The sequence below is a fragment of the Podarcis pityusensis genome (assembly GCF_964106645.2).
Source record: "Podarcis pityusensis genome assembly, chromosome: 8".
Lineage (NCBI taxonomy): Eukaryota > Metazoa > Chordata > Lepidosauria > Squamata > Lacertidae > Podarcis > Podarcis pityusensis.
Genome location: NC_138033.1, coordinates 48,108,946 through 48,135,460, shown reverse-complemented (window position 1 = coordinate 48,135,460; position 26,515 = coordinate 48,108,946). Strand labels below are relative to the sequence as shown.

At 44.6% G+C, this 26,515-nt stretch overlaps 1 protein-coding gene across 5 annotated transcripts in view; it reads right to left on the bottom strand.

Annotated features, from left to right (window-relative positions):
* PMFBP1 (polyamine modulated factor 1 binding protein 1) overlaps positions 1-26,515 on the bottom strand; it is an 84,217-nt gene that overhangs the window by 31,060 nt on the left and 26,642 nt on the right. For all 5 annotated transcript variants that reach the window (XM_081018501.1, XM_081018500.1, XM_081018503.1 and 2 more), the window contains exons 4-5: positions 11,151-11,218; positions 3,189-3,321 (exon numbers count right to left, since the gene is read on the bottom strand). In XM_081018501.1, coding sequence (XP_080874627.1) covers positions 3,189-3,321; positions 11,151-11,218 — 201 coding nt within the window. The remainder of the gene's footprint in view (positions 1-3,188; positions 3,322-11,150; positions 11,219-26,515) is intronic.

Here is a 26,515-nt window from a genome sequence, read left to right as displayed (position 1 = left end):
GCCTGGGAGGAAAGCCCTTCCTGGCGGCTCCTCCACAAGCAGACTTTTTCCCCCCATGCAAAGCACACACAAAAGGGCTGGGTGAGCATATTTGCACATGTGACCTGCTCTGTGCTGGAGGATCAGGGTACGTAGGCTGGAACCAGAGCAAATTAAGAAGACCTCCCATGCCCCGCTCAGAAGAGCCTGGCTATTGGCACCCTGGGCAGAAAGAAAGCTCCTTTCACCCATCACCGTTTGTTTCATTTGGTCCCAAGTCTGATTTTAAGGGGGCTGGGAATAATCACCTATGGCATTTTGTGTGGAATGGTTCATGCTCAAAGGATCCTGCACAGGATGGAAAGGAGTTCAGTTTCCTGGGATTGCCAATAAATGCTTCTCTGTGCTGAGAACCAAGTTCTTGTGACATCTGCAGCACCATTGAAGCAGAAGCTGCTGAGGGTTAAATCCTCACAGAGAGGAAGAGGAATGCAGCTCCCCTCCCTCAGTCATAATTTATTAAAAGTCTCACAAATAATTAAAGAAAGGTAGATTTCGCCAACCTTATGTCCCTTAGGACTATTATGAGGTGTTTGGGCAAGATTATGATTTCCTCCGCTCTCAGTCACTCACCCTTGTCTGAGTCCCTCAAAAACTTCTCGGTCCTAAAGCATGGAAAGCAGCCTTTCTGAGTATCAGAGGTTAATCCCTGTTATCTCTGTTTTCCCAGAGATAATGAGATAAACAAGATTTATGGTTTGGCTATCATTAATCACCATGTAATTATCCCCATCGACAGTGTGTCGACAAGAGATGTCTAGTCTGCCATCTTTCCTCCTGGAAGTCAAGGGCGTGACTGCATTTCATTTGCCTGCATTCTTCTCTCAAGCCTTCATGGTTGGACCAGGCCCTTCAGTTCCAGCTGTTCCACTTCCACATATGGAAGTAAGAAGTGGCTTGTTGGAGCTCCAGATTGGAGCAAAACGGCCCAAGACTTTGTGACCGACTGACAAGCCTCTACCCTTGTTGAGAGGCAGAAGTAATGCCTGACCTCTTGGCTTCCCCACTGCGCCTCTCTCCTCCTCTGATTCTTTTCTAATGGCTCCCATGCCAAAGCAGAAGCCCACCTGTTACGAGGAAGTTGACTGAGGATGTGAGGAATGCATTGAAAGAGATTTAGAGACTTCCTCTCAGCTACAGAAGGCAGATCTTTCTCGGAGAGAGAACAGCATTGCTTTTTGTTGGAGATTCTCCTGGATTCTCAGAAGCAAACAAGCACTGGGATGTTGATAGCTGACAGTTTCAAGATGCAACAAGAGTAACATCCCAGGAAACCTACAGCAATTGGGCCACAATGAACCCATTTCCAGAGTCCTGAATAATCATTGTTGGTGACTTGTGGAAGTCCGCTGGTAGTTCACCACACCTCAACCAGGGTGAAATATCAGCAGAGTATGCAGAGTCCCAGAAGAACCTTCAGAGATTTCCTGCTCCCAGCAACACAGCTTCTTCCAGAGTCCCCGGTTAAGGGGAAAACTCCTCTCCCATGCCGTTCAAACTAACAAAGTGTTTATTGTCTCCAGATACAAGCAAAGCTAAACATTACTATCTGCTATATACAATTCCTCTGGTCTTTGAAGTAAAGATACATATGTACAGAGATCCACTAACACTATCACCATGCTAGCTAACACTGCTGTGTATAACCTACAGCCTCTTCCCTTGATTCTCACAGAGTCAGACCCTGACAGCAAATAGGATAGCAGCAGGTTTTGCAACAGGACACAACCATCAAAGACAGGAGCATGATGAAATCAATGCCCTAGAGACTATTATACTTGGCTCTACATTCTTGAACCAATGGGAGGGTGAATGACTCAGCAAGTCATACATTTGACCTTGCTGGTGTTGCTATGGTAACCCAGTTCACAGAAGATCCAGATGTGGGAGATGCACTTCTCAAGAATGAAGCAGATGGTGACTGCACTTTCCTTCAAGCTTCCATTGGGTGGCTGTTCCCAGTTTGCATTATTACAGAAGTTGGATGAAGCAGAAGCAAAGCTAAAACAATGAAGTGACCTGCTCTGGTATGGCATTTTGTGTGTGTGAAGGACGGTGGGATGTACAAACATAATGATAATAATAATAATAATAATAATAATAATAATAATTTTTATTTATACCCCGCCCTCCCCAGCCAAGGCCGGGCTCAGAGCAGCTTACAAGCAATAATAAAAACAAGTTGAATGATTACAACTTAAAAACAAAATTAAAATACAACATTAAAATATTGAAACATTAAAATATTAAATTGTAGCCTCATCGCAGGAGGAGAAGGAAAGGAAAAAAGAAAGAGAGGGAGGGAATCAAATTGGCTCCAAGCCAAAGGCCAGGCGGAACAACTCTGTCTTACAGGCCCTGCAGAAAGAAATCAGATCCTGCAGGGCCCTGGTCTCATGAGGCAGAGCGTTCCACCAGGCCGGAGCCAGAGTTGAAAAGGCCCTGGCTCTGGTTGAAGCCAATCTAACTTCCTTAGGGCCCGGGACCACTAGGGTGTTGCTATTTATGGACCTTGAGGCTCTCCGTGGGGCATACCGGGAGAGGCGGTCCCGTAGGTACGAAGGTCCAAGGCCGTGAAGGGCTTTAAAGGTCAAAAGCAGCACCTTAAATCTGACCCTGTACTCTACCGGGAGCCAGTGCAGTTTGAAAAGCACTGGGTGAATATGCTCCCATGGCAGAGACTCCGTGAGGAGCCTCGCTGCAGCATTCTGCACCCTCTGGAGTTTCTGGGTCAGCTTCAAGGGCAGCCCCGAAGAACAATTTATTATGAAAGAGAGAATGGAAATCTTCACATGTATATGGGTACATCTAAAGTTCACAGGCCAGAAGAAATTAAGAAGCCAGCACCTGCTTGAGTGAGAGCCAGCACACTGTCCCTTATAAATCAGGAAAAGATGGCCCTGCATACATATATAGATGGAAATGCCTGCTCAACCTCACCAGAGCTTTAGGGAAAGGTTTTCAGAACTGCCACACTGGTGGGCAGCTACTGGCAAATGAAGGGCAAAAGCATTCCTGCTCTCCTTCCCTTCCTTGGCCTCAAAGTGGATTCTGATCATCCTTCTTTCCTCCCAGGCAGGCTAGCCCAGCTAGTTCAGTGTCTGCTTGTGCTGCTGGAGCCGCCTCCAGAAAAGAAAGGTAAACCCTACCTCTGCTTTCACCTTCTCCTGGGTGTGACCAGCGTCTCTCAGCTGAAGATCCAGCTCACAAGTAAAGTGCTCTTTCAGTCCCCAAAGAGACTTCAGTTCTGCTTGCTCCATCTCCTGTCCTGGCAGACAGTACCTACACAAAGGGAGGAAGGGAAGGCCAGTCAGAAAAGGTGCAAAGGCTGCACAGAAGAATTTGGGGAAAGGGAACAAACAAATTGGTTTTAGGGAAGCATCTGCTGTAGCTTTGCTTGGCATGCAGAATGCTTCTAGCTCAATCCCTTGTATCTCTAGCTAGGAAAGGACCAGGTGATAGGAACTGTCTTCCTTTCTCTGCTGGAGACCCTGGAGAGACCTGTCCTCAAATGGGTGGACAGACAGCCTGTCCTGGTAAAAGGCATCTCTCCCTCTGCTCATCTAGACCGACCACACACTCACTCACACACTCACTCAGGAAAGCAGTGTTCCCCAACCCCAATGGTTGTTTCTTTCAAGAGGTTGCTGTGTGCATACCTTGTATACCCTGAATGGGCACCTCCAGGCATGATGCATGGCTGCAGCTCTAGCACTATTTGCCCCTGTGAGTCACCAATGAGAATGCCGTGGCCTGGAAAGGGCTCAAGGGCTTGGCTGGAAAGGTTTATGGAGTCTCAGTGCAGTGGCAAAGCATCTGCATGGCGTGCAAAAGGTTCCAGGCACAACCTCCGGCATCCGCAGGTTAGGATGAAAAAGACCCCGGAGAGCAACTGCTAGCCCTGAGCTAAGCTGGACTAATGGTCTGACTCAGCAGAAGAAGGCAGCTTTCTATTTTCCTCTGGAGCCCCAACCGGCAGGCTTTGTGACCACCTCATCAAAGCAATGCCTGAGATGCTCCCCCCCCCCCCGACAGGATCCTTGCTGAAGTTTAATCCAGGCTCTCTGGCTTCTCAAAATCCCCACACTGGGTGGGGGTGGCAGCTCCTATCTATATATGTATAGCTATTTCGGTCTGTGGGAGGAGATGTCAGCATCTTTCACTTGCTGTGAGTTCCAAGAATACTTTTTTCCCCAGACAAGTCCTTTGTATTCTGTTGGAAGGGAACAGGATGGGGAAGAGACATTCCCATTTTCACAGCATTTGATAGGACTCCACTTGGGACTGGGGGTAATATCTCCCCTTCCTGAACAAGAGCCAGGCCTTTCGATTGGATGAAAATCCTGCCTCTCAAGTTCCAGAGGGAGGGCATTAGCAGCCTCTAGAAAGATGAGAAAGAAAGAGAGCTCACCGACACAGCCCAAGTTTTCCTGCCTCTGAAAAATGAGGGGGGAAAACAGGTTGCAAAGGTATACCTAACACTGCATTTTCTAAAAAGAGGAAATGGTTTGCAAGTTTAGCTACCTCTGCTGAAGGTGGCATAACAAGGGAATGGAACGTGTGTGTTAACCTTGAAAACCTCTCTGTTCACAAGCCCTCTCTCTCTCTCTCTCTCTTGTATGAACAGGCGGGCATGCACATGCACACTTCCCACGCAGTATGCTGGTTTGCCCACTGGGAACTCTAACCCTCAGGCTAACCCTACAGCAAGTATTAACCTACTTATTGCACCCGGAGGCAACGCAGAGGGGCAGAAAGGGCTGCATTTGGGGGAAGAGGATGAGCAGAGCTTAGCATTAACTGCTCCCTGAAATCATCTGAAGGAGGCAAGCAAGACAACTTAATATAGGAAGGAAGGCAATTCGCAGACAGACATTTGGAACGGGCAGAATGATGAAACAATTATTTGGTGGCAAATTTGGCTGGTGCTTCCTGTAAAGAGAGTGAACATGACCAAATCACATGACTGCACCCAGCCTGTGTCAAGAATATGAGTTTTTTCATCATTAAAGTCAGAAGCCAAGCAGGCGATCAAGCCACTACGTCACAAAGTATGGATGAAGACCCCAGGGGAAACCAGAGACGACACTGGTAGGCAGAGATCTATGCCAAAGGGCGTGGAGAGCCACAAAGCATCTGCATTAATCTAATGGCCCAAACCACTCTGGAAGCCCTTGGCTGAAGGAGGGAGATAATGTCTTAACTACGTTTTCCAGGATATTGGAGGCCCAGAAGTTGTCTCAGAGGAATTCTGCCACGAGGCCAGTGCTTTAAAATATGGAGTCCAGGACCCTCTGATGATATCTATTACAGACTGGAGTACAGGGCAAAGAGGCTGATTTGGGTGGGAGGGAGAGGGGTATCTATATATCTATATCTATATATCTATATATCTATATCTATATTGTCAGGGAACTGACATCGGAGCTAGAGGCGGAGGGGAGGCTCTCAAATGATGCTGGAGAAGGGCCCAGCAGGGAGAGAGGCAGCTCAGCAGATGGGGAAGCAAATCAGCGCAACACCAGGGATAAAGGGGGGCAGATGGGGGAATCCGCGAGAGGGCTCCAGGACTCTTCACTGGACACCAGCGGGGAGAGCACGGGTCCTCCGCTACCCACACCCTCCCTGCGCAGAAGGCTTCCACGCAGGGAGAGTAGAAGGAGACTTGGCGTCAAACAACTTTTATGTTGGAAAAGGTTTAAGAAATGCCCACTGATGGATTCTGCTAGCGACTGAGGCAGCCATGAAGTGAAGGGCTGTCCAGACAGAAAGGATTGAACAAGGCAACATAGCCAGGAGAGGCGGCAACTTACGCACGAGCAACCCATACTCATCACATATATCTATATCTATTATCTCCAAGAGGTAACGAACAAACTTGTCATTGGCACATGAGAGAGCCCCAAGAGACATTACTAGAGTTCTTGGGTGGGGTTCTGGAGGGGGGAGCTCAGGACCCTGAAGCTTTCAATTAGGAATTGAAGAGAATTGTTGCTGGTGATACAAGACTGGGATGGACTGAATGACCTGAAATGGAGGAGGGCTGATCATTAAAGAAAAGAGGAATACCAAGTGTGCCAATTTGGAAAAGCTCAAAAGAAAACTCAAGAATGCAAGTGAATGATGGGAAGCAGCAAGGCTGGGCTGCAGCCCCAAAGGAGAATAAAAACTTCTTTGGTGGAGGGATTTCTGTGCACACGGAATTGGGTTACCAGTACACAATCCGGTCACTGTGGCTGTTCCTTGAGAACCTCAGCTTCTATTCCGAGGAGAAACCACCAGTGCCACTGCCCAGCCTTTTCACTCTCCTGGCTGGGGAAAGACAGCAGAATTAGGGCTTGCCAATGATTTGTGCTCTGGGTAAAAACTCAACACCTGGCTGCCTCCCTGTGGGCTTGCCTCTCACTTCTCCAGCCACCTCCATGAAGCAAAACTAATGAGCGAAATCCTCCTAGAAGTCAAACACTGAGTTTACAATAAAAACACAGAAATTTAAAATGTGTATGCAAAACAAACACATTTGTGCATATTCTATTTCTCACACAGGGTTTGAATCTTTAATGTGACAACTGGTTTTTCCAGACATGGATTTTTTTCTCCACTTTAATAAAAGAAAAATGTGTGAAGTGCATCTGCAAGGTGGATCATGCCAAGGCTGGGAGTAGTGATCTTTTTAGACATTTGAGTTTCACTCACACAGTTACAACCAGGCATCTCCTCCCTGGCACAATATGGGAAGGAACAAAACTCAGTGGCAGAGCATCTGTTTGTCATGCTGGAGGCCCAGGCTGAGTTCCCAATGGCACCTCCTGGCATCAGGTGACACCAAAAGTCTTTCTCTGGCCAAGACCTTGAACCATACTGGGCAAGATGGACCTGATGTAAGGTAGCTTACTGACATTCAGAAACAGCAGCTGCTAGCTGTCTGATGGAGGAATGGGCCATGCAGCCTTTTGTGGCCAGCCTCTGAACTGTTATGTCAGGTCAGGGAAGCGTAGGCTCCTATGCTCTGGCTTCCAAGTTCTCCTGCTTCTGAGCACTGACGAGGCAGAGAGTCCAGCTGGTACCAGGGTAGATAAAATTCCACTTTTTAAAATTTAAATCGCGTTTTTAAAAAACTGATTTTTTAAAATTTAGATTGGATTTTTAAAATAAAATGCTTTTTTGGGGGGGAATCTTTCTAAAGAGTTTTCTATTTAAGTTACATAGTAGTCCAAAGGCTATTCATCAGGAAATAAGGATTTCTTTTAAGTTTTTCATATGTGCTGAAACTCAGTTGGTTTTTTTTTAAAAAAAAGTTTAACCACATCAGTTAACAAACATGGATACATATGCTACAATGTTATTGTTTTAGTTAAATAAATTGTTTAAATTGTTATTAAGGAAGTGATTATTTTTCTCCTTCCAATAAAGTACAGCAGAAAAGTTGTCAAAATATAAACAGTTAACTTATTAAACCTCACAATAATTTCATAATTATCTGTCTATGTATTTCTAATAGTATAACCAAATCAGTAATTTTTGATATAACTGTAAAAACTACTCTAAAAATTTATTATTCCAAAAATGAAACCTTCATCTGGTTGTAAATATTAAGATTATACCAGCAGGAATGTCTTTCTGTAAAAAAAAATAATTAAATCAAATCTCAGTGACTAGTGATTTAAATCAAATCCACTCTAGCTGGTACTCAGACACCATAGATCGTTTCAGTGGCAGGACTGATTCAGAGGCCTGTGCTAAGGGAATCTGTGCGGCTCACCAAAGTATCTTGCTGTATTGGTAGTGCCCTGAAAGACACTGAGCAAATTCCTTCCACTGAAAGTATACAGGGGGACTTAATCTACTTAGTAGGGATTAATCAAAGATTTGTTAAAAGATTTAAAGATTTTGCGCACTTTGCCCAGCAATGGCTGTGGAAGGCAATAAGCACAGAGTCGCCAAAAGGGTTGAGCAGCCAGGCCAGTTCCTGTGGCAAGAGCAACTCTACCTCAACATAGACATAATAGCCTTCTACTACAAAAGGCTGGAAGCCAACCAGGAAATGGTTCCTACTGCAGCAAAAAGCGGTTTAAATTTACAAGACCCAATACCACCAACTTAGAGTTATCAACATTACCTTCTACCTGCTTATCGCCAGCCACCTAAGGAAAGTCATCACAAAGTCGTAATGATGCTCCCATGGAATGCTCAGAGTCAAGCTTTGGTCAACCTCCAGAGCAGAGAGTTTATAAGGAATGTTTGGCTCTTGTTCCAAGGGCTGCATGCAGCTACCATGCAGTCAGAACAGAAAAACTGCCCCATTTCTGGATGTACATCAGTCACCGTGGGCCTAGAAGCCCAGTGCTTGGAGTCCATGAAACACTGCACTGTCCAGACCCTTCAGTCAAAGAAAGAGATGAGCAGGGGGGATCCCATGAATCCCCCAGAAAAGCCTTGGAGGGCCTGGAATGTGCCTGCTCCACTCCCTCTTTGCCTAGTCCAACTCACCCCACCCCGAGAGGATGTTCCCCTGGACCGCTCTTTGTGTTGTGCGCTGCTGCTGCTGCTGCTGCTGCAGTTAACCTGAGCAACACCCTCCCAGGGTGGGAAGAGCAAACTGGGCCAGGTCTGGCCTGGGAAAGGAAAGAGTTGAGAGGAGGGAGGGAAGGAAGGGCTTTCACTGGTGTTAAGAGGGAGCCTCTGCACAGGACAAATTCACAGACAGACACTGGCACTCATAAATTATACAACTCATTTGCATATTCCAGTCATGAAACATTATGCAAATACTGCCTGATTTGCATAATGGATTCCAGTCACCGCTTCAATTGCTTTGTGTGGTGTTTTTTTAAAAAAAAACCAAAACGAAATAAAAGGCAAAGGCTGGTTCCAGCTGGCCACCCCGCCTCGTCTGCTTGGCCCTTTGCCTCCAGGGGGTGGGGTGGGGGGAGGCAAAAGCACCCTAAGCCCTGGCATGAGAAATATTGCCCTTAATTGCAACCCACCAACTTGGACCTGGTTGAGATTCTTCACCAGAAGCCACGCATCTGAGCCAATTAGGGAGGAAGAAATGAGGAGGCAAGACCAGGGAAAGAGGGAGACGTTTTCCGTCATTGCCAGCATGGCTGGAGGTGGGAAATCCTTCCCTTCCTAACTGCTTAATTATATACAACAGAGACTATCTCTGTATTTGGTGATAATAAGCCAAGCTGGGGGTGGGGGACACTTCTTGTCTCCTCAGAGCTCAGAAGAGCTTTCGTTTTTTAGAAGAGGGATGGGAGGAGGGGCTCCTCTGATTATTTATAACGAACTGTAATAGCAACACATTGCGAAGGATGAGATGGGAGGGTGTCGCTCGCCTTCCATCAGCAGCCAACGTTGCTCACTTCTCCTGCAGGGGCTGGCTGCGCTGCTGTGGGCGCCTCCCTCCTGCCCCCCTGTGAAAGGCAGAAATGTGCCAAGCGGCTGGCGTCGGCACCATGTGGGAAAAGTTGACTGTAATTCTTTTGCTTTTAAAATCAATTAATCCGTGTGTTAATTAACGTCAAGTCGACAGAAGGAGGAGGGGAGAGTGAGAGTGAGAGAGAGAGAGAGGGTGGGTGGGAGGGAAGAAAGGAAAGAGCTGCCTGCAAGGGCGGATGGCAGACTAGTTGGCACGGTGCCATCCATTCAGTGGCAACGCCACAGTTTCGTGTGATAAGAGCAGCAGCGGGCATATGTTCTGGGGGTCCTGTACGTGGGCCAGACAGTGCGGAGCAGCGAAGGGAGATTAGCCAGAGCCCGGGAGCAGACAACAAGCGGCAGCCGAGGGCACGGGGTGCCAGGAGGAGGAGGAGGGCAAGCTCGCCTCTCCCTTGGACTCCAGAGATCCAGGGGCTCCCCCACAGGCAAGGCGCCAACTGGACCCCTCCGCCATTTCAGCTTCATTCTGCTGCAGTGGAGCCAGCGCAACGGAAGACAAAGGCCGCCATTTCCGCCATGATGCCACTCCCAAGCCCAGGCTGGCATCCTTGAGCCTTTAAAAGAAGAAAGGAAAAGAAGGAGGCGCCAAGAGCAAAAACAGCCCCCCGTCTGCTTGCCCCTCCTGCGTTGCTGTGCCAGGGGCAACTGGGCATCTGTCGGCGTAACAGAAGGCACGCAAATGGGTTGTTCGCTGCAAGCTGTTGGTTTGTTCACCAGGCAGTTTCATTTATAGCTAGAACCAGAAAGAGAGAAGACACTCCAGCCCAGTCAACAACCAGCTAACTGGAGACAGCCACCATTGAAGAAGAGATGCCACAGGAAGCATCATGAACGCAGGCTCTGGCTGATACCAGCTGCCAGTCAGTGGACCAGAGAGTGATGCCAAACCTGCAGCGAAAGAGAGAGAGGAGATTGGGGGGCGGGGGTGGACGAGGACGAGCTGGAAGGTCTCCCGTAAGACCTTTGAAGGCAGGCAAAAAAGAGCATTATTTGGGTGTTCAGGGTTGGAGAGAGAACATTTCGCAATGCTTCTCTATGGATGCGTGACTGCTGCGTGTGAATGCGCACCTGAAGGCACAGACACTGGCACACACAGAGATAGGTATGTACAAGACGGGTGTGCCTATATGCCCACTCGTTTGAGCATGCACTCAGATTTTATCCATGTGTGCATGCTTGCACACACATGTTGATGCCTGTGTATGTGCACGTGTGTAAGTTAGAAAGTACAAGTGTGTGAGAGCGAGAGAGAGAATGCCCGTGTATACACTTGCCACTTTTAACCCAGGTATACACAGATGTTCCCCCCTCCACCCAGAAAAAACAAACAAACCCACCCACCCTTCTTCAGAAGCAGTAGCAGATTTATTTCCATGCGTTGCTATCACCAGGGAGATGAATGGGGCCGATGGGACGCCCTTTGCAAGATCCACTATGGAGTGTGTGTGTGTGTGTCTGTGGGGGGGGGGGAGAGAAAGAAAAAGAGGGGGAGAGAGAGAGAATATATACCACTAAGATCTGCACCAACTTGAAAGCAGAGCGAGATCTGGAAGGTGCTACTCCTGACGCCCAGGTGGCACACCAGACAGGCCAGGTCCAGAGTCCCACTCTGTGGCGCCGGAGGCTCTCTGGGGCTGCTTTGTAGAAAAACAAAGCTGCTTACTTACACTGTCTGTGCTGTTGTGGATCCTGAAAGGCTTTCAGCTGGCATCAGGCGCTGAGCCAGGGACGGGTGCTGGAGACAAAAGGAAGACACAAAAATAAAGTCATGCCACGGGAATATTAATTGGCTTCTCACTTAACGGGAATTTACAAAATATGCTAAATGGGGGTTTGTTTTCCCTCTTCGTCCGAAAAGAAACCCACTGAAGAGAAAAGCGGAGATTGGCACGCATCTCTTTTGCATGGAAAATACTGGTACAGGATTTACTGCCAAGCGGCAGAGATCAGGATTAACAGCAATGGCATCTTTTGGGCATCTTTTTTTCTTCTAATGAACAAGCTTTTGCAGTTAATGAGGAATAATCGTTTTGCTAATGAGCTCTGAAACGTTAAGAGAAAAGAGGGGTGTTCTGTTAATCGCCCGGTGCAGTCGCGTGGCTGGATTACAAACGGAATGCAGGACGAAAGGGGGGGTGGGGGATCCTCCTGGAAAAGAAGCCGCCGAGAGATGGGTGCTGGGTCACCCGCGGTGCCCGCTCAAGCCTCCACACATCCGGCCAGCAGCAGCTTGGGTTTCTCAAACTCCGCAAAGTGGATATTCGGGGAAGATTACCATCACCGTCAAAGCGCGAGGCACGGCTCTTAATGTCTCCAGTGTTTAATCATCATACAGTAGAATGGTTTTATGCATATTTCATTTGCATATCATTAAGGCAAACTACAGGGGGATGGTGAGCTAAGAGAGGTGCAATGTTGCGGGCAGGGGCGGGGGTTGGGGGCAACGAGAAGCCTGCCTATCTGCCTGAGATGCCAGGAGCCAGACCTCAGTCCGCCTTCCATTTGGAAACCTTTGAAAGTGGGATATAACCTGGGATACCTTCAATTCCAGCAGCGGAGCCTTCGGAGAGGGGACTGAGGCCAAGCCAGACTTGCGCTGCCAGGAGGATCGCTGGCTCCAGGGGAATGCCCTGGCAGGTCTGCCCTTCTTCACAGGCATTTGGGATCAGATTAATTCTGGAGACGATGTCAGGGGTGTGTGGATGTGTGGTGGGGGCAAGGATATCCATGCGGGAATTGCAGCCCACCCTCTTATTAGCAAACAGTTGGGTCTCCTCTGTTTTCCTCCTTTGCTTGCTTTTCTTTTGGTGTCCCCACTCAGTCATTTCATCAATTACTTGCCAGCTGAGATCCTTTTGCCCTGGCACTAGCCAGCCAAGGAAGGCACCAGTGGCGGCAGCTGCAGCTGAATACAGGGAATTCTTTGTGGCTCTTAGACATGGCCAACGTCTTAATTGGGGGCTTTTATCACACGCAGACAACAGCAGGATTGTCACTGCTCCCTCTGGCTTTTCATCGGATGCTGGTTGGTTTTGGGGGTGGAGGGGCTTTCCTGCCAGCAGAACAACCATTGTCAGCTTCACAAGCTGCCATATGGTGACATACTCTTGGCTCAGAAGCGGAACTTGACTGGATAATTTTAGATAGCAGAATTTACCCCCCTCCTTTCCCAGCTTTCCCTCTTGGGCAACTATGAATATTCGGATGAGTTGAAATGGGAGGGCGCCGTTGATGGTGGAGCTGCTGATGGCAGTGGTGGCAGAACAGGGAGTTGAAGGAAGCCAGAACTAGGAAGGCACCGTCTTGGGGGGGGGGGGGGCTTGCTGCATTTCCTCTGCTTGTGCCCATAGCGCTGCGGCACATGCAGATGTCGCTGTTGTTCTTCATAAAAACATAATGATATGCAAAAGCATAACGACCCCATTGGGGCGCAAAGCATCAATGAAATAACAGTGTTAGGACAGAGGGAGGGGGAGGAATGATGACAGACACCCGACTGAAGGAATGTCCACATAAATTATCTTTATTCAAATGAAACAGAACTGGTGGAGAGGAGGGAAGAGATGGTGAGTCATGAGTCACATGGAGTGCAGGCCAACTTTGAATGTGCCAAGGGGAGGAAGATCCTCTCTGCCACGCCCAGAGAAACAGGCAGGGGAGAGAAGGCAGCTGAGACAGCGCTGCATTTCCAGTCACATGTTTCACTAGGAGGCTCCGGGGGCATTCCTGGGCAAGGGACTTTCAGCACTGCTCCAGCCTAGACTGGCATTTCCACAGCGGATGCAGAGAAGCCTCACAAGGAGAAGGGAGACGAGGCAGCAGCACTGGTTCCACAGGAGCTGCTGAGGGTGAAACTTGGACCAAGCCAAAGACCAGCAGTGGCTGCTGGAAAGGAGGCAAGCTGGGGCCCAAGGCAGCCATACCTTTGAGGACTCTGCCCACTCCCATGGCAAGCAGATTCCCCAGAGGTGGACTGAGGAAGCTAGCAAGTGGGGCTGAACTAGAGACCCCCATCATCCTTCCCCACACCTGGATTTGGGGGTCACTGTCCTGCTGAAGGTGAAAAAAAGGAGGCCCACACAGAGCAGGCAGTGACTGATAAAATGCCCCTGGAAAGGAAAGGAAACCAAAGGGCGTAAAATGGGGTTAGGGTCAAGTCCCTTCAGAGGGCCCACCTGTTGTTTTTAAGTTACAAAGAAATTGCAAAGCAGAGATGGCACCACCAAGTCCAAAGGGATGGAAGCAGCATCATGGAGTCCAAAGCAGGGTTGCCACACAGCTTATTTTGTGTTTTTTTATAAAATAATATTTATTAATTTTCAACCATTTAAACACAGCAAAACAGAAAAACAGAAAAAGAAAGAAAAAAAAAGAAAAACAGAACTAACAACGCAAGACACAAACCATTTCAAACACAAAACATTTTCAATATCTTATTTTTCATTCCCTTATTTCCATGTCCTCCTCCCACCTCCCTTTTTGTTTTCCACTTCTGTTAATTATTTCAGCAATTCCTTTCCATCTTCCTCTGTTTTCTATCCTATAATTATCTTAACATATTCTAGCCTTATTTTCCCCTTAATGCCCTATTAATCTATTTATACTTGATTCTTTATAACATTTCTACTAAAGCCATATAACTTCATTCCAACATTTTCCTAACGTTCATTATTTTTACAGTGTTTCTATAAACAGTCTTAAACTTTTTCCCATCTTCTTCCACCGACTCTTCTCCCTGGTCTCGGATTTCTGCCAGTCGTTTCCGCCAATTCCATATAGTCCATCAACTTCATCTGCCATTCTTCCCGAATGGATAAATCTTGTGTCTTCCAGTACTTCACAATGAGTATTCTTGCTGCTATTGTTGCATACATGAAAAAAATCCTATCCTTCTTTAACACCAATTGGCCGACCATGCCCAGGAGAAAGGCCTCTGGTTTCTTCGAAAGGGTATATTTAAATACCTTTTTCATTTTGTTATGAATCATCTCCCAGAGTGTCTTAATCCTTGGGCATGTCCACCAAAGGTGAACTCTAATCCTCAAATTCGTCTGTTTTTCTTTAAGTTCATTTGTAGCAAGCGTCAACTTGTGTTCATCAAATTGCCTCTGTAGGGCTGGGGCTCTCTTTCTCTTTCTCTCCAGTTGTGTCACTTTACCTTCAGCAGCAACAGCTTTTTCCCCAATTTCCTCCACAGTTTGCCATATCAAAATAGGTTCTTGTATCAATTTCTGGGTGGTTTCTGTATTGGTATTATTTATACTTTCTGTCTTTAAGTTAGTTTTAGTAACTGAAACATCCACTTTCGCATTTATCATGTCCATTTTCCTGTGAAGCTGATCCAATGAGTCATTTATCTTGTATAATGCAGCCACTAAAGCCTCTTCTGTCGACATTTCTTGGTTTTAAATATACTAGTACAAAGACAACAACAAAAAGAGCAGGAGGGCCTAATGATAGACCTCTCCTGGGTTGTTACCAAGTCCTCCCAGACCTTAATGTTCTGTCAACAGTTGACTGGTCTGTTTTTCCTCTTCCATTTACCATAACACTTAAAAGATTCAAGGTCAGTCCCAGAGTCTCACGGTTTTTAACTTGCAGCTGGAAATTCCCCTAGCCCATCTCTTGTAAAGCAACCGGTTTCAAAGGCTTCCACTAGGGGGAAACAGTTTCTATTTGTAATAGTCAATAGTATCCTCTTTTAAACAATCCAAGATTAGTTTCAAATTAGTTACAATTTTCAGTTACTTTTTTTTAAAGAATATTTATTCCAATTTTAAAATTACAGAAAAAGAAAAAAGCAAAAAAAACAAAAAAACAAATCACATACATCCTACAAAAAAGAAAACACACGGTACAAAGAAAAATACAAAAGACAAAAAATCACAATACAAAAGTAACAAAAAATCAAATTAAACCATTTGAACCATTTTCCCATTTACTTATTTCCGTGACTTCCTCTCACTTCTCTGCTTTGTATTCTAATTTGAATCATATCTCCAGCAAATCCTTCTAACCTTCTTTCCATTTACTTATTTTAACATTCGAAAGTATTAAATTCTCATCTGTCTTTATTTTACACTTCATATTTACTTATTCCGTTATACTCTGTCTGCCAATACGATCTAATATTCTTCTCCAACCTTTTCTAACATTCTTTTATATTACAGTATTTCTGAAGATATATTTAAAATTTTTTCCAATCTTCTTGATCTCGAATTCTACCAGTCATCTCAGCCAGTTCCATATAGTCTATCACTTTTCTCTGCCATTCTTCTCGGGTAGGCAATTCTTGTGTCTTCCAGTATTTCCCAATAAGTATTCTTGCCGCTGCTGTCGCATACATAAAGAAATTCCTGTCTTCCCTTCGCACCAATTGGCCGACCATGCCCAAGAGGAAAGCCTCTGGTTTCTTCAAGAAAGTATATTTCAATACCTTTTTTAGTTCATTATATATCATTTCCCAGAAGGCCTTGATCTTTGGGCACGTCCACCAAAGGTGAAAAAAAGTACCTTCATTTTCTTTACATTTCCAACATTTATTATCAGGCAGATGATAAATTTTTGCTAGCTTGACTGGGGTTAAGTACCACCTGTAAATCATTTTCATTATATTTTCTCTTAAGGCGTTACAGGCTGTAAATTTCATACCTGTGGTCCATAACCGTTCCCAGTCAGCAAACATAATATTATGCCCCACATCTTGCGCCCATTTAATCATAGCAGATTTAACCATTTCATCCTGTGTATTCCATTTCAACAGCAGATTATACATTCTTGACAGATTTTTGGTTTTAGTTTCTAACAATTCCGTTTCCAGTTTAGATTTTTCCTCCTGGAAACCTATCTTTTTATCTAAGTTAAAAACCTCCCTTATTTGATAATAATGCAGCCAATCTCGAACTTTAGTTCTTAATTTGTCAAAGCTCTGCAATTTTAATTTATCTCCGACTTGTTCTAAAATTTCGCAGTATTTTGGCCAGTTTGTCTCCATATTTGTTTTTTTCAAAGCCTTAGCCTCCATTGGTGACAGCCACCTTGGTGTTTTACTTTCCAACAAATCCTTATATCTCACCCAAACATTGAATAATGCTTTCCTGACAATATGATTCTTGAAGGCCTTATGCGCTTTGACTTTATCATACCAGTAATTTTCAGTTACTTTTACTCCTTTTTAAAGCAGCCAGAGACAGTAGAGACAATGTATTTCTCTTATTTAGCTAGCTGTCAATGAACGTTCTAAACGCTGTCAATGAACATTCCAAAAGACGTCAGTCCTACTAGCAGCCCGTTTCCAGGGTCAGAGCGGCGGTGTTTTAAGTCTCTTCGCTCTTTCCCGCAGGCATATTCAATCCGCAACTTCCCCCTCTCTTCTCCTGCCTCCAAGAGGGGGTTTAATGTTCTTTACCGTTGGAAATTTAATCTTTTACAAAAGACCTTCCAGGACTGCAGCTTGCAACTTCATTGCCTCAGTCTATATACAAAAGGGGAAGGCAGACTTCCTGTTTTGAACCTCCCCGTTTCGGTGCCAAATTAAACATTTAGAAATCCAATTCTTCCGTTTCAGCTTTACTCACGGGTAATTACTTTAAAGTCAAATTGTCCACAGGTAAAGGTCAGCGCTCTCCGGCAACAGCTATGCGGCTTCGCTCCGTGGAAGAAGCAGACGATTCGATGCACCGCGCCGCTCACCCCACGTCGCTCCGGAGACCCAAAAACCGGGGTTCCCCGCGAGTGGGGGAGGCGCAAAAGGTGCCCACCGAATCCCACATTCACAGGCTTCTCCCGCCTGTGATTTTAATGGGTCTCCGCCTTCGCCGTGGCGGCCAGACCCAGATTTCCACGGAGCAGATTCCTCCTGGTCAGAGGAATTCTGCCATTACCGGAGGCGCCTCCCCCGGAAGTCCTCCACACAACTTATTTTGGAACAGACAGAATATTAGAACTACGCCAGGGTGAGGAACCTCCAGGCCCTCCAGATGCTGCTGAACTACAATTTGCAATAGCCACAGCAAGCATGGCCAATGGCTAAGGGTGATGGGACTTGTAGTTCAGCAACAGCTAAAGGGCCAAAGCTTCTCCACCCACCCATTATCTAGCCACACAAACACCAGAAATAGATGAGAAGATTACAAGGGATTCCTTTTTTATTTTTAAAATAAGTAAAAACAAAAAAGCCCCACATTAAACAAAAAGAAGCCTACTGTAAAGGAATCCAAAGAGTGAAGGAGCCAGTCCACATGATGCGGTGGTTTTAGGTAACACTGGTCTTGGGTTCAAACCCCTCAAGGGGTCTTGGTCCCTGTGCCATTTGTTTGGGCTGTTGGGAGGACAAAATAGGACAATCTCCATAGATTCTAAACCTATACTGATTGGAGTGATGGAGGGACAGACAGCTGCCTTCTTTTGTGTCAGCCCAATAATATCACCTGCTCTGACTGGCAGTGACCAAATAAGATATTTAGGGGCAGACACCTGCTCTGCATAGAAATTGCACAGAACCATTCACACTAACAGGCCTGATATTCTCTCCCATGAATTTGCCTAATGCTCTTTCAGGGTGGAGGTGGATGGACCAGTCTACGTCTGTCTCAGGTCAATTTCCCTGGAGCTCAATCATGAGCCTTTTCTGTTTGGATTTTTGCACACTTTCCAAAAGAATATACAAAAGATCCGCATGTGAATTGTACACATTTTGTACACAATCTTCCCATAAAACACATGTTTTAGATGCATTTCCCTGCACTGTTCCTCCTAAAAGAGACAAGTTGTATACATCTTAACATAAAATAAGTATTTTCACACACACTTCTCAGGATCAAAACAGAATCACAAAACCCAGAGAAGTGTGAAACATGGCTGACAGCTGAATTCTGAGCTGTAGGCAAGATCAGGAAACATTGAACTGGGTCAGTCTGCTGCAAAAATCTGACCAGATTTGATCACTCTATCCCCATTTCAAAGCCATATAAAGCTGTGGCTTTCACCACATTTTGAAGCAGTGAATTCCACAAGTTAACCTTTAGTTATTAAAGAAGTTCCTTCCTTTGGCTGTCCTAAATGCTATGTCAGTCAGTCAGTTTCACTGCATGGTCCCCAGTTATAATATTATGAGGGTGTGCTTTCTCTACACAATGAATAAACCTGTTATGTCCTTTTACCATCTAATGCACATGATGCAAAATTTGCAAAACCACACATTCTCCACTATCAGCTGCATATTGCAGGAGTCAGTAATATGTATCCCAAAGTTGGCAAATGACCCAAATGATCTTCTCTTACGTAGTCTTCTCTACTGAGGCCACTTGCACAATTTTTTTTAAAAAAATTAATATTTATTAAAGTTTCAGAAAAAATAAAATCACATTAATAAACAAGAGAAATTTGAAAAGAAAAAAGAAAAATACACAATAGAAAATACAAAATACAAAAAGAAAAAAAAAGAAAAAAAAAAACAGTTAAAAACAATTCCGTCTTTTCATAACTTCTTTTACATTTACTTGTTTCCCGGACTTCCTCATACCTCCCTCTTTTGTATTCCAATTCCGGTTGTTAATCCAGCAATTTCTTTCCCTCCTTTTTAATCCCAATCCTTAATCTTAATATATTATGACATTAGATTTTTACCTATTTGAAACCAATTTTTCCATTCTTTTAACTTTTTTAATCCTAATCCTTAATCTTAATATATTTATAGCTTAAAAACCTATACAGCTAGAAGCCATTTAACTTCAATCCAACATCATTCTAACATTCATTAATTTTGCAATGTTTCTGTAAATAATATTTGAATTTCTTCCAATCTTCTTCCACCGACTCTTCTCCCTGGTCACGGATTCTACCAGTCATTTCCGCCAATTCCATGTAGTCCATCATTTTCATCTGCCATTCCTCCAGTGTGGGTAACTCTTGTGTCTTCCAATACTTTGCGATAAGTATTCTTGCTGCTGTTGTAGCATACATAAAGAAAGTTCTATCCTTTTTTAACACCGATTGGCCGACTATGCCCAGGAGAAAGGCCTCTGGTTTCTTCAAGAAGGTATATTTAAATACCTTTTTTAGTTCATTATATATCATCTCCCAGAAAGCCTTAATCTTTGGGCACGTCCACCAAAGGTGAAAAAATGTACCTTCAGTTTCTTTACATTTCCAACATTTATTATCAGGCAAATGGTAGATTTTTGCAAGCTTGACTGGGGTTATGTACCACCTGTATATCATTTTCATAATATTCTCTCTTAGGGCATTACATGCCGTAAACTTCATACCTGTGGTCCATAACTGTTCCCAGTCAGCGAACATAATGTTATGTCCAACATCTTGTGCCCATTTAATCATAGCAGATTTCACCGTTTCATCCTGAGTATTCCATTTCAGCAGCAAGTTATACATTCTTGACAAATTCTTAGTTTTGGATTCTAACAGTTCTGAGGCCACTTGCACAATTGAACAATTGCATCTTTATAGGAATATTTTGGAATATTCCCCAAACCTCTCTTTGCTGAGCTAGACAGAGCCCAACCCCACTGGCCTTATGCTCTCAAGTTGGGACAACTCTAATGGGATCACTCACCATCACTACCAACCACCAAGTGGGGACATGTAGGCATGCCACACCTTTCCTTGGGAAGGTCATTTTTTATATTAGCTTTAAATATGAAGTAGTTGGGGGTTCTCTTTTTTTGTTTTGCTTTTAAATGAGAGAAACCTATGGCCACCTTGTATTTAAAAATAAGATGGTAGTTCACCCATGCTCCTTAAATTTAATGCAGCCTTTAGGGGCATTTCCCCCCTCCCCCAGATTACAAAAACCAGAGGACAATCTGACATTATTATCATAGGTATCACATATAGCATCATGGACACCCCCTTGAAATATAAATACAACCGCTCACCAAAAGTTATCCACATGAAGACATAGGATGAATGGAAGACATTGCATTTCAGACCAGTTCTGCAAATGTGGATGTCTCCAAATTGTGACACCGAGGAATGAGAGAGCCATTGTGTGGTGTGTGTACATGTACACTGCACTTTTCTGTTAAGCTGGCAGAGGGGAAGCCGTTTCAAACTGTATTTTGCTCTGCTTTTCCTTTAAGTGGGTGTGCAGCAGTCTCCTTTAAGTGGGTGCCACTCTCCCGCCTGCGTAACAGAAAAGTGCAACCAAGCCCAGCACTAAGCAGGATGATTGCTCTCTCTTTGCAATGGATGATGTAAAAGGAGAATGATCCTGTCTTCGCACTAGGTTCTCCTTTGTGCAATGCTTCAAAGGTTCCTCTTCCCCACCACCCGTAAGAATTTAATAAGACCTTTCATACTGCAATGCAACAGAAAACAAACTAATCTAAACAAAAACAAAGGAAGAGAAAAAGAAGAATGCAAAGTCCTCTCTCACTGGGAGATCTTAAGTTGTCCCAAACAGAAAAAGGTGAGCCCTCCCACCTCTCCCCGGGAGCTTCCCTTTCTTCACCCAGCCTCCCACCCTAGGAGATCTTGCCTTCCCTGCCTCTCACACAGGGTCCTTCAACAACCATCCATCACCTTCATCTGTATGCAAAGCCCTCATTAACCCTGAGTAGAGGATAACAAAAAACACAAAGAAACAAAGCAAAGCAGAAGCCAAAACAAAGCAAGAAACAAAAAACAACAAAGAGGTAAAAATACTAAAGGAGTAAAAAATAACAACAAAAAAAGGTAAAGGTAAAGGACCTCTGACAGTTAAGTCCAGTCGTGAACGACTCTGGGGTTGCGGTGCTCATCTCGCTTTAGTGGCCAAGGGAGCTGGCGTTTGTCCGCAGTTTTTCCGGGTCATGTGGCTAGCATGACTAAGCCACTTCTGGCGAAACCAGAGCAGCACACGGAAATGCTGTTTACCTTCCTGCCAGAGTGGAACCTATTTATCTACTTGCACTTTGACGTGCTTTCGAACTGCCGACCTTCCGATCGGCAAGCCCTAGGCTCAGTGGTTTAGACCACAGCACCACCCGCGTCCCAAAAAAATAACAATAAAAGAATATATAAAAAATAAATAAGTAAAAAAGGACTTCCAGCTATGCACCTGTCAGCTGTATATACAAGAGTTCTTCAAAATTTTCAAATGTTCACTCCAGGGTAGTATCCAGCTGTTCCCCCAGTCTGCATGCACATGAAAGCTCAGACCAATAACAAACTTAGTTGGTCTCTAAGGTGCTACTGGAAGGAATATTTTTATTTTGTTTCGACCACGGCAGCCCAACACGGCTACCTACCTGTAACTCCATTTGCTAGGCAATGCTTTTCCAGTCTTCAAGTCTAGGCATTTCAAGTTCATTCATTTTTAATTCCAAAAAGTCCAAAAGAGGTTCTTCGATTATTACTATTGATAAAAGTCAGTAATAGTCGTTTTCCAGACTAACATAACAATTTTACCTCCAGTACTGAGAAACAGTAAATCCTTGGTCTTTATTCCTTCAAGAGTCTCTTTGCTGTAGTCATATACTGAAAAAATGATCCATAGTTATTTACTTGTGTATAATCATTATTTCACACCCAGATCCTTATCTTCCTATTTTCTGTTGGCCATCATTTTCCATCCTAACCTTTTTTTAAAAAACAACAACCACATAGTTTCCATTTCCTCTTCTTCCATTATTTTTCCAAGAATGTTGCGAGAGGCTTAATAATTTTTTCCTCTAGATTTAGTTCAAATTTTATAGTCATTTCTTTCCTAACTCTATTTCTGCCAGCTCAGAATACTTCTTAGTTGCTCCATCCGTGGTTCCCTTCCTCATCTCCAACATTTAGCTCCGTCAGGCATGTGGAGGTCCTCTCAATTTCATCATCCATAGCCTCAAGCTTAACTATTACATTCTACTGCTCAGGCAAACCTCCACCAGTATTCTTTCTCAAAGGATGCATATTTTCTCCAGCCTCAACTTTGTCCAATCCTTTTCCATTTACCATTTTCTGCATCTCCACTCTTAGTTCTTTTCAGTGCTCCTTCAATAATTGTTGCATGACACCACTAATCAGTGGGGTGCTTTTCAGTATTTTTCCTATACTGAGTGCTTTCCCTGAAATCCATAGTCCTTGCTTATCAGGAAGTTATATTCTTAATATTCCACTCTCAGAACAAGCTGTCACATAGTTTCACATTACAAGCAGCTCATTCACCAGTCAAGCTGAGGATTAAGAATAGAATAAAATAAGATGAATTTTGTTGAGTTGGGGAATCTCTTAGATGTTTAACAACTTTCTTTGGGACGTATGATTAGACTTGCAGGGGTCAGCAAACTTTTTCACCAGGGGGCCAGTCTACTGTCCCTCAGACCTTGTGGGGGGACGGACTAGATTTTGAAAAAAATAATGAACAAATTCCAATGCCCCACAAATAACCCAGAGATGCATTTTAAATAAAAGCACACATTCTACTCATGTAAAACACCAGGCAGGCCCCACAAAGAACCAGTAGGTGCATTTTAAATAAAAGGACACATTCTACTCATGTAAAAACATGCTGATTCCCAGACTGTCTGTAGGCCGGATTTTGAAGGCGATTGGGCCGGATCCGGCCCCTGGGCCTTAGTTTGCCTACCCATGGATTAGAGCATGCTTTTTTGTTTTGTTCTGAGCCCTTTAATGGCATCTCATCTTAAACCAGCTATCGGATCAGAGAGAATCTCTATAGTAATTTATAGGAGTTTCAGAAATGATTGAAGAAAGGGAGGTTGAGCTGATCTTTGCCCTAAGGACTGACACCCAGGGCTATTAAGTGGTGTTTGGGCAAGACTGCAGTTCTGCTGCTGCCTGGTCATTCACCTTGAAGATTTCTCAGTCTCACGATGGGAGAACAGTCCTACCAGAACACTGGAAGTTAATCCCTGTTATCTCTGTTCCTCAGAGATAACACAATAGGCAATAACTATCATTAAACACCACCTAATTATCTCTGATAATTAACCAGGTAACCAGGAACCTTGTCAGGAAATGTTTCAACAGCCATGATTTCTCACTGGAAGTCCAGTGCTTCAAAGGCTCCTGATAACCAGGTAGTTGTCAGGTGTCTGGAGAGCTGCAAAAAGCAGGTTTAGGGCAAACTCTTCCCTGTCAGCCAAGCCCCACCTTAGCTTTACGACATCAGGTTTAGAGCTGGTGGGCATGACTTGCCCAAAACAGTCTGGTGGGCCAAATGGGTAAGCCTGGCAGACCATGCCTGTCAAGCAAGATGGAGATTACCCCCCGCCTGAACTAGGTGCTGGAATACTCTAGCATTTGATATAATAGACTGACCCAGCAAGTTGCCATGAAGGTGAGCTGCATGGAAGTGTGAGCCTGGGCAATTTGAAACCTTCCATATGCCCACAACTTAAACATGTGAAAGTTTTAGTCTGTTTTAAAGTCTTACAGGCCTTTTAAAAGTGTATTTCTATATTTGATTTATGTTGCACATCGTCCTGAAATTTGACATCATGAAGGGTGCGATAAAATAAACCTTAAATAAAAAAATAAATCTCTGCTATATGAAACTGGTGACTGGAAAGGCATGATTTTCACAGCAACGCATTCCAGCCCTACTAACCCTAAACTGTGGGTAGGCAAACTAAGGCCCAGGGGCCGGATCTGGCCCAATCACCTTCAAAATCCGACCCGCAGACGGTCTGGGAATCAGCGTGTTTTACATGAGTAGAATGTGTCCTTTTATTTGAATGCATCTCTGGGTTCTTTGTGGGACATAGGAATTCATTCATTCCCCCCAAAAAATATAGTCTGGCCCCCCACAAGGTCTAAGGGACAGTGGACCGGCCCCCTGCTGAAAAAATTTACTGACCCCTGCCCTAAACTAAAAAGATGCAATCTATTTGGCCTTTCTTCCCAAGACAGGGGCTCTGACCACTCCCACATATTTCCTGGTTGCCTTTTTCAGTTCTACAGCACCTTAATTCAGATGGGATGAGAGGTGGCACCATCTTCAGTTTGGATTACTATAACATGCTCTACATGGAGCTCCCTTTGAAAAGTGCTTGGAAACTTCAACTGGCCCAAAGAGCTGCAGCCAGATGGTTGACCAAGGTTGATTATAGGGAGCATAAAACTCCATTTTTACAACAGCTCCACTGGCTATCCATCTGTTTCTGGGCACAATTCAAATGGCTGGTTATGACCTATAAAGCCCTCCATGGCTTATGCCCAGGCTATTTGAAGGACTGTATTCTTTCCTGTGAACTGACCAGGCTCTGAGAGTTTTGAGGAAAGTTCTTTTCTCAGTCCCACCACCCTCACAGGCATGCTTCATGGGGATGTTGGAGAGGGCCTTCTTGGCGGCTGCTCCCAGACTTTGGAAACCCCTTCCTAGAGAAGCTAGACTGGCTCCCTTTTCTTGTCCTTCTGCTGGCAGGTGAAGACTGTTGCATTCAGACAGGCCTTTGGAAACTGCTTTTTTTTTAAAAGAAAAGAAAGGGTGGGTTTTAATAGTGCTGTGCTGTTTTTCTTATTTGTATTTTAATAGATTTGTTTTTATATTATGTTAACCCTACTAGAGTTTAACTAATTTTTAACAATTCTCTTTTACATGTTTTCAGCTTTTTGTATTTTATTTGTGTTCTTTTAATTTGTGTAACCTGTCTTGAGTCCCAGTTTGGGGGAAATGTGGGTTATAAATAAATGTAATAGTAACAACAACAACAACAACAACAACAACAACAACATGTTTATAGCCATGCACCACGACCCTTGCAGAAAACAGCATCTCTTCATGCTTCCAGAAAAGCATTGCCAACGAGGAGGAAAGTTTCCATTTATTCCACATATATACCCCTCTTCTTAAAAATCACAAAGCAGTTTACAAGCAATAGTACAAAATACCTCACCTGCAACAGCTAATCAAAAACAGTACTGTACAACCAGCTCTAAATATCAGCATCAGTATGTTATTATTATATTAATAATAGACTACTCTGTAAAAAACCGCCTTGAAAGCCTCATCAAAAAGATCTGAAGGCTGGGATGAAAAGGTGTGTCTTAAGTAACTGGCAAAACTGGCCCCAGGCCTGGCTTCAGCATCCACTGTGTAGCTTCTTTCATGGGCAGTAGGGCTTTGTCTGCAATCTTGCCTCCCCACCCAGTGGAGGTCTCAGGTTAAAAGCAGGCTTCAGGGATCCTCCAGATTTCCCTACATATCACCAAATACATCAGGTATGAGTACCTCCTCTTCACAGAGAAAACTTATGTAAACACATCAAAAGCTTTTGAGGTGTCCATAGACACAAAAAGGAAACCCTTTAAAATAAGGCAGGGTCAAACAGAAAGTTTAGGTTAGTAAGAGGTTTTATAGATAAAGTGCGTATATAACAAAAAGCTCTAGAACAGATGACAGTGTCAAAAGACAGCAATAAAGGTAATCAGGATTAACTGTGGTGGGGGTGGGGGGCAGCCTTGTTTTTCCCAAACTGGAGGGTCTGCTGCCCATTCTGCTTGTTTCTCAGCCAAAGATTTAGATTGCTGACCCTGGAGCTGCCAGTACTGGCTAAAGATGCTTTAGCATCTCTGTACTCTTCTGCATCTCAATTCACTCTGACCTCACTATTTACAATCCTGCCCCCGCAAACCACATGTACATACCCTTGCAACTGAGGATAGTCCAAAAGAGCTTGCACCTTTAAAAGAATGTTAGTCTTTCAGGTGCCACAAGTGAGGCCAGGGCCCCCAAACTTGGCTGTCTAGATGTTAGTACACTGAGCAGCGACAGCAGCACCAAGGAAATGGTTGTAACAAAGGCCTTGGATAGGGCCCCCTCCACGCATAGCTTACAGTGTAGAAAGAACAGGGAGATGGGGGATTTACAGAAAGCCCAGCAGCAGCAGCTGCTGACAGCAGCTGTATAGAGGCCAATCTGGGGCAAGAGCAAATGGCCCTCCACACCCCCCTCCCTAAGCAGAAGCATGCTCAGAAGTGGGCCCAGCACCACCTTCTGAAGGCCAACAGACTCCAGACTCCAAGAGCAAAGCTGCAGATGGCTAAGAGGCATTGTGGCTCTTGCCGAGAGAGAGCAGAACAC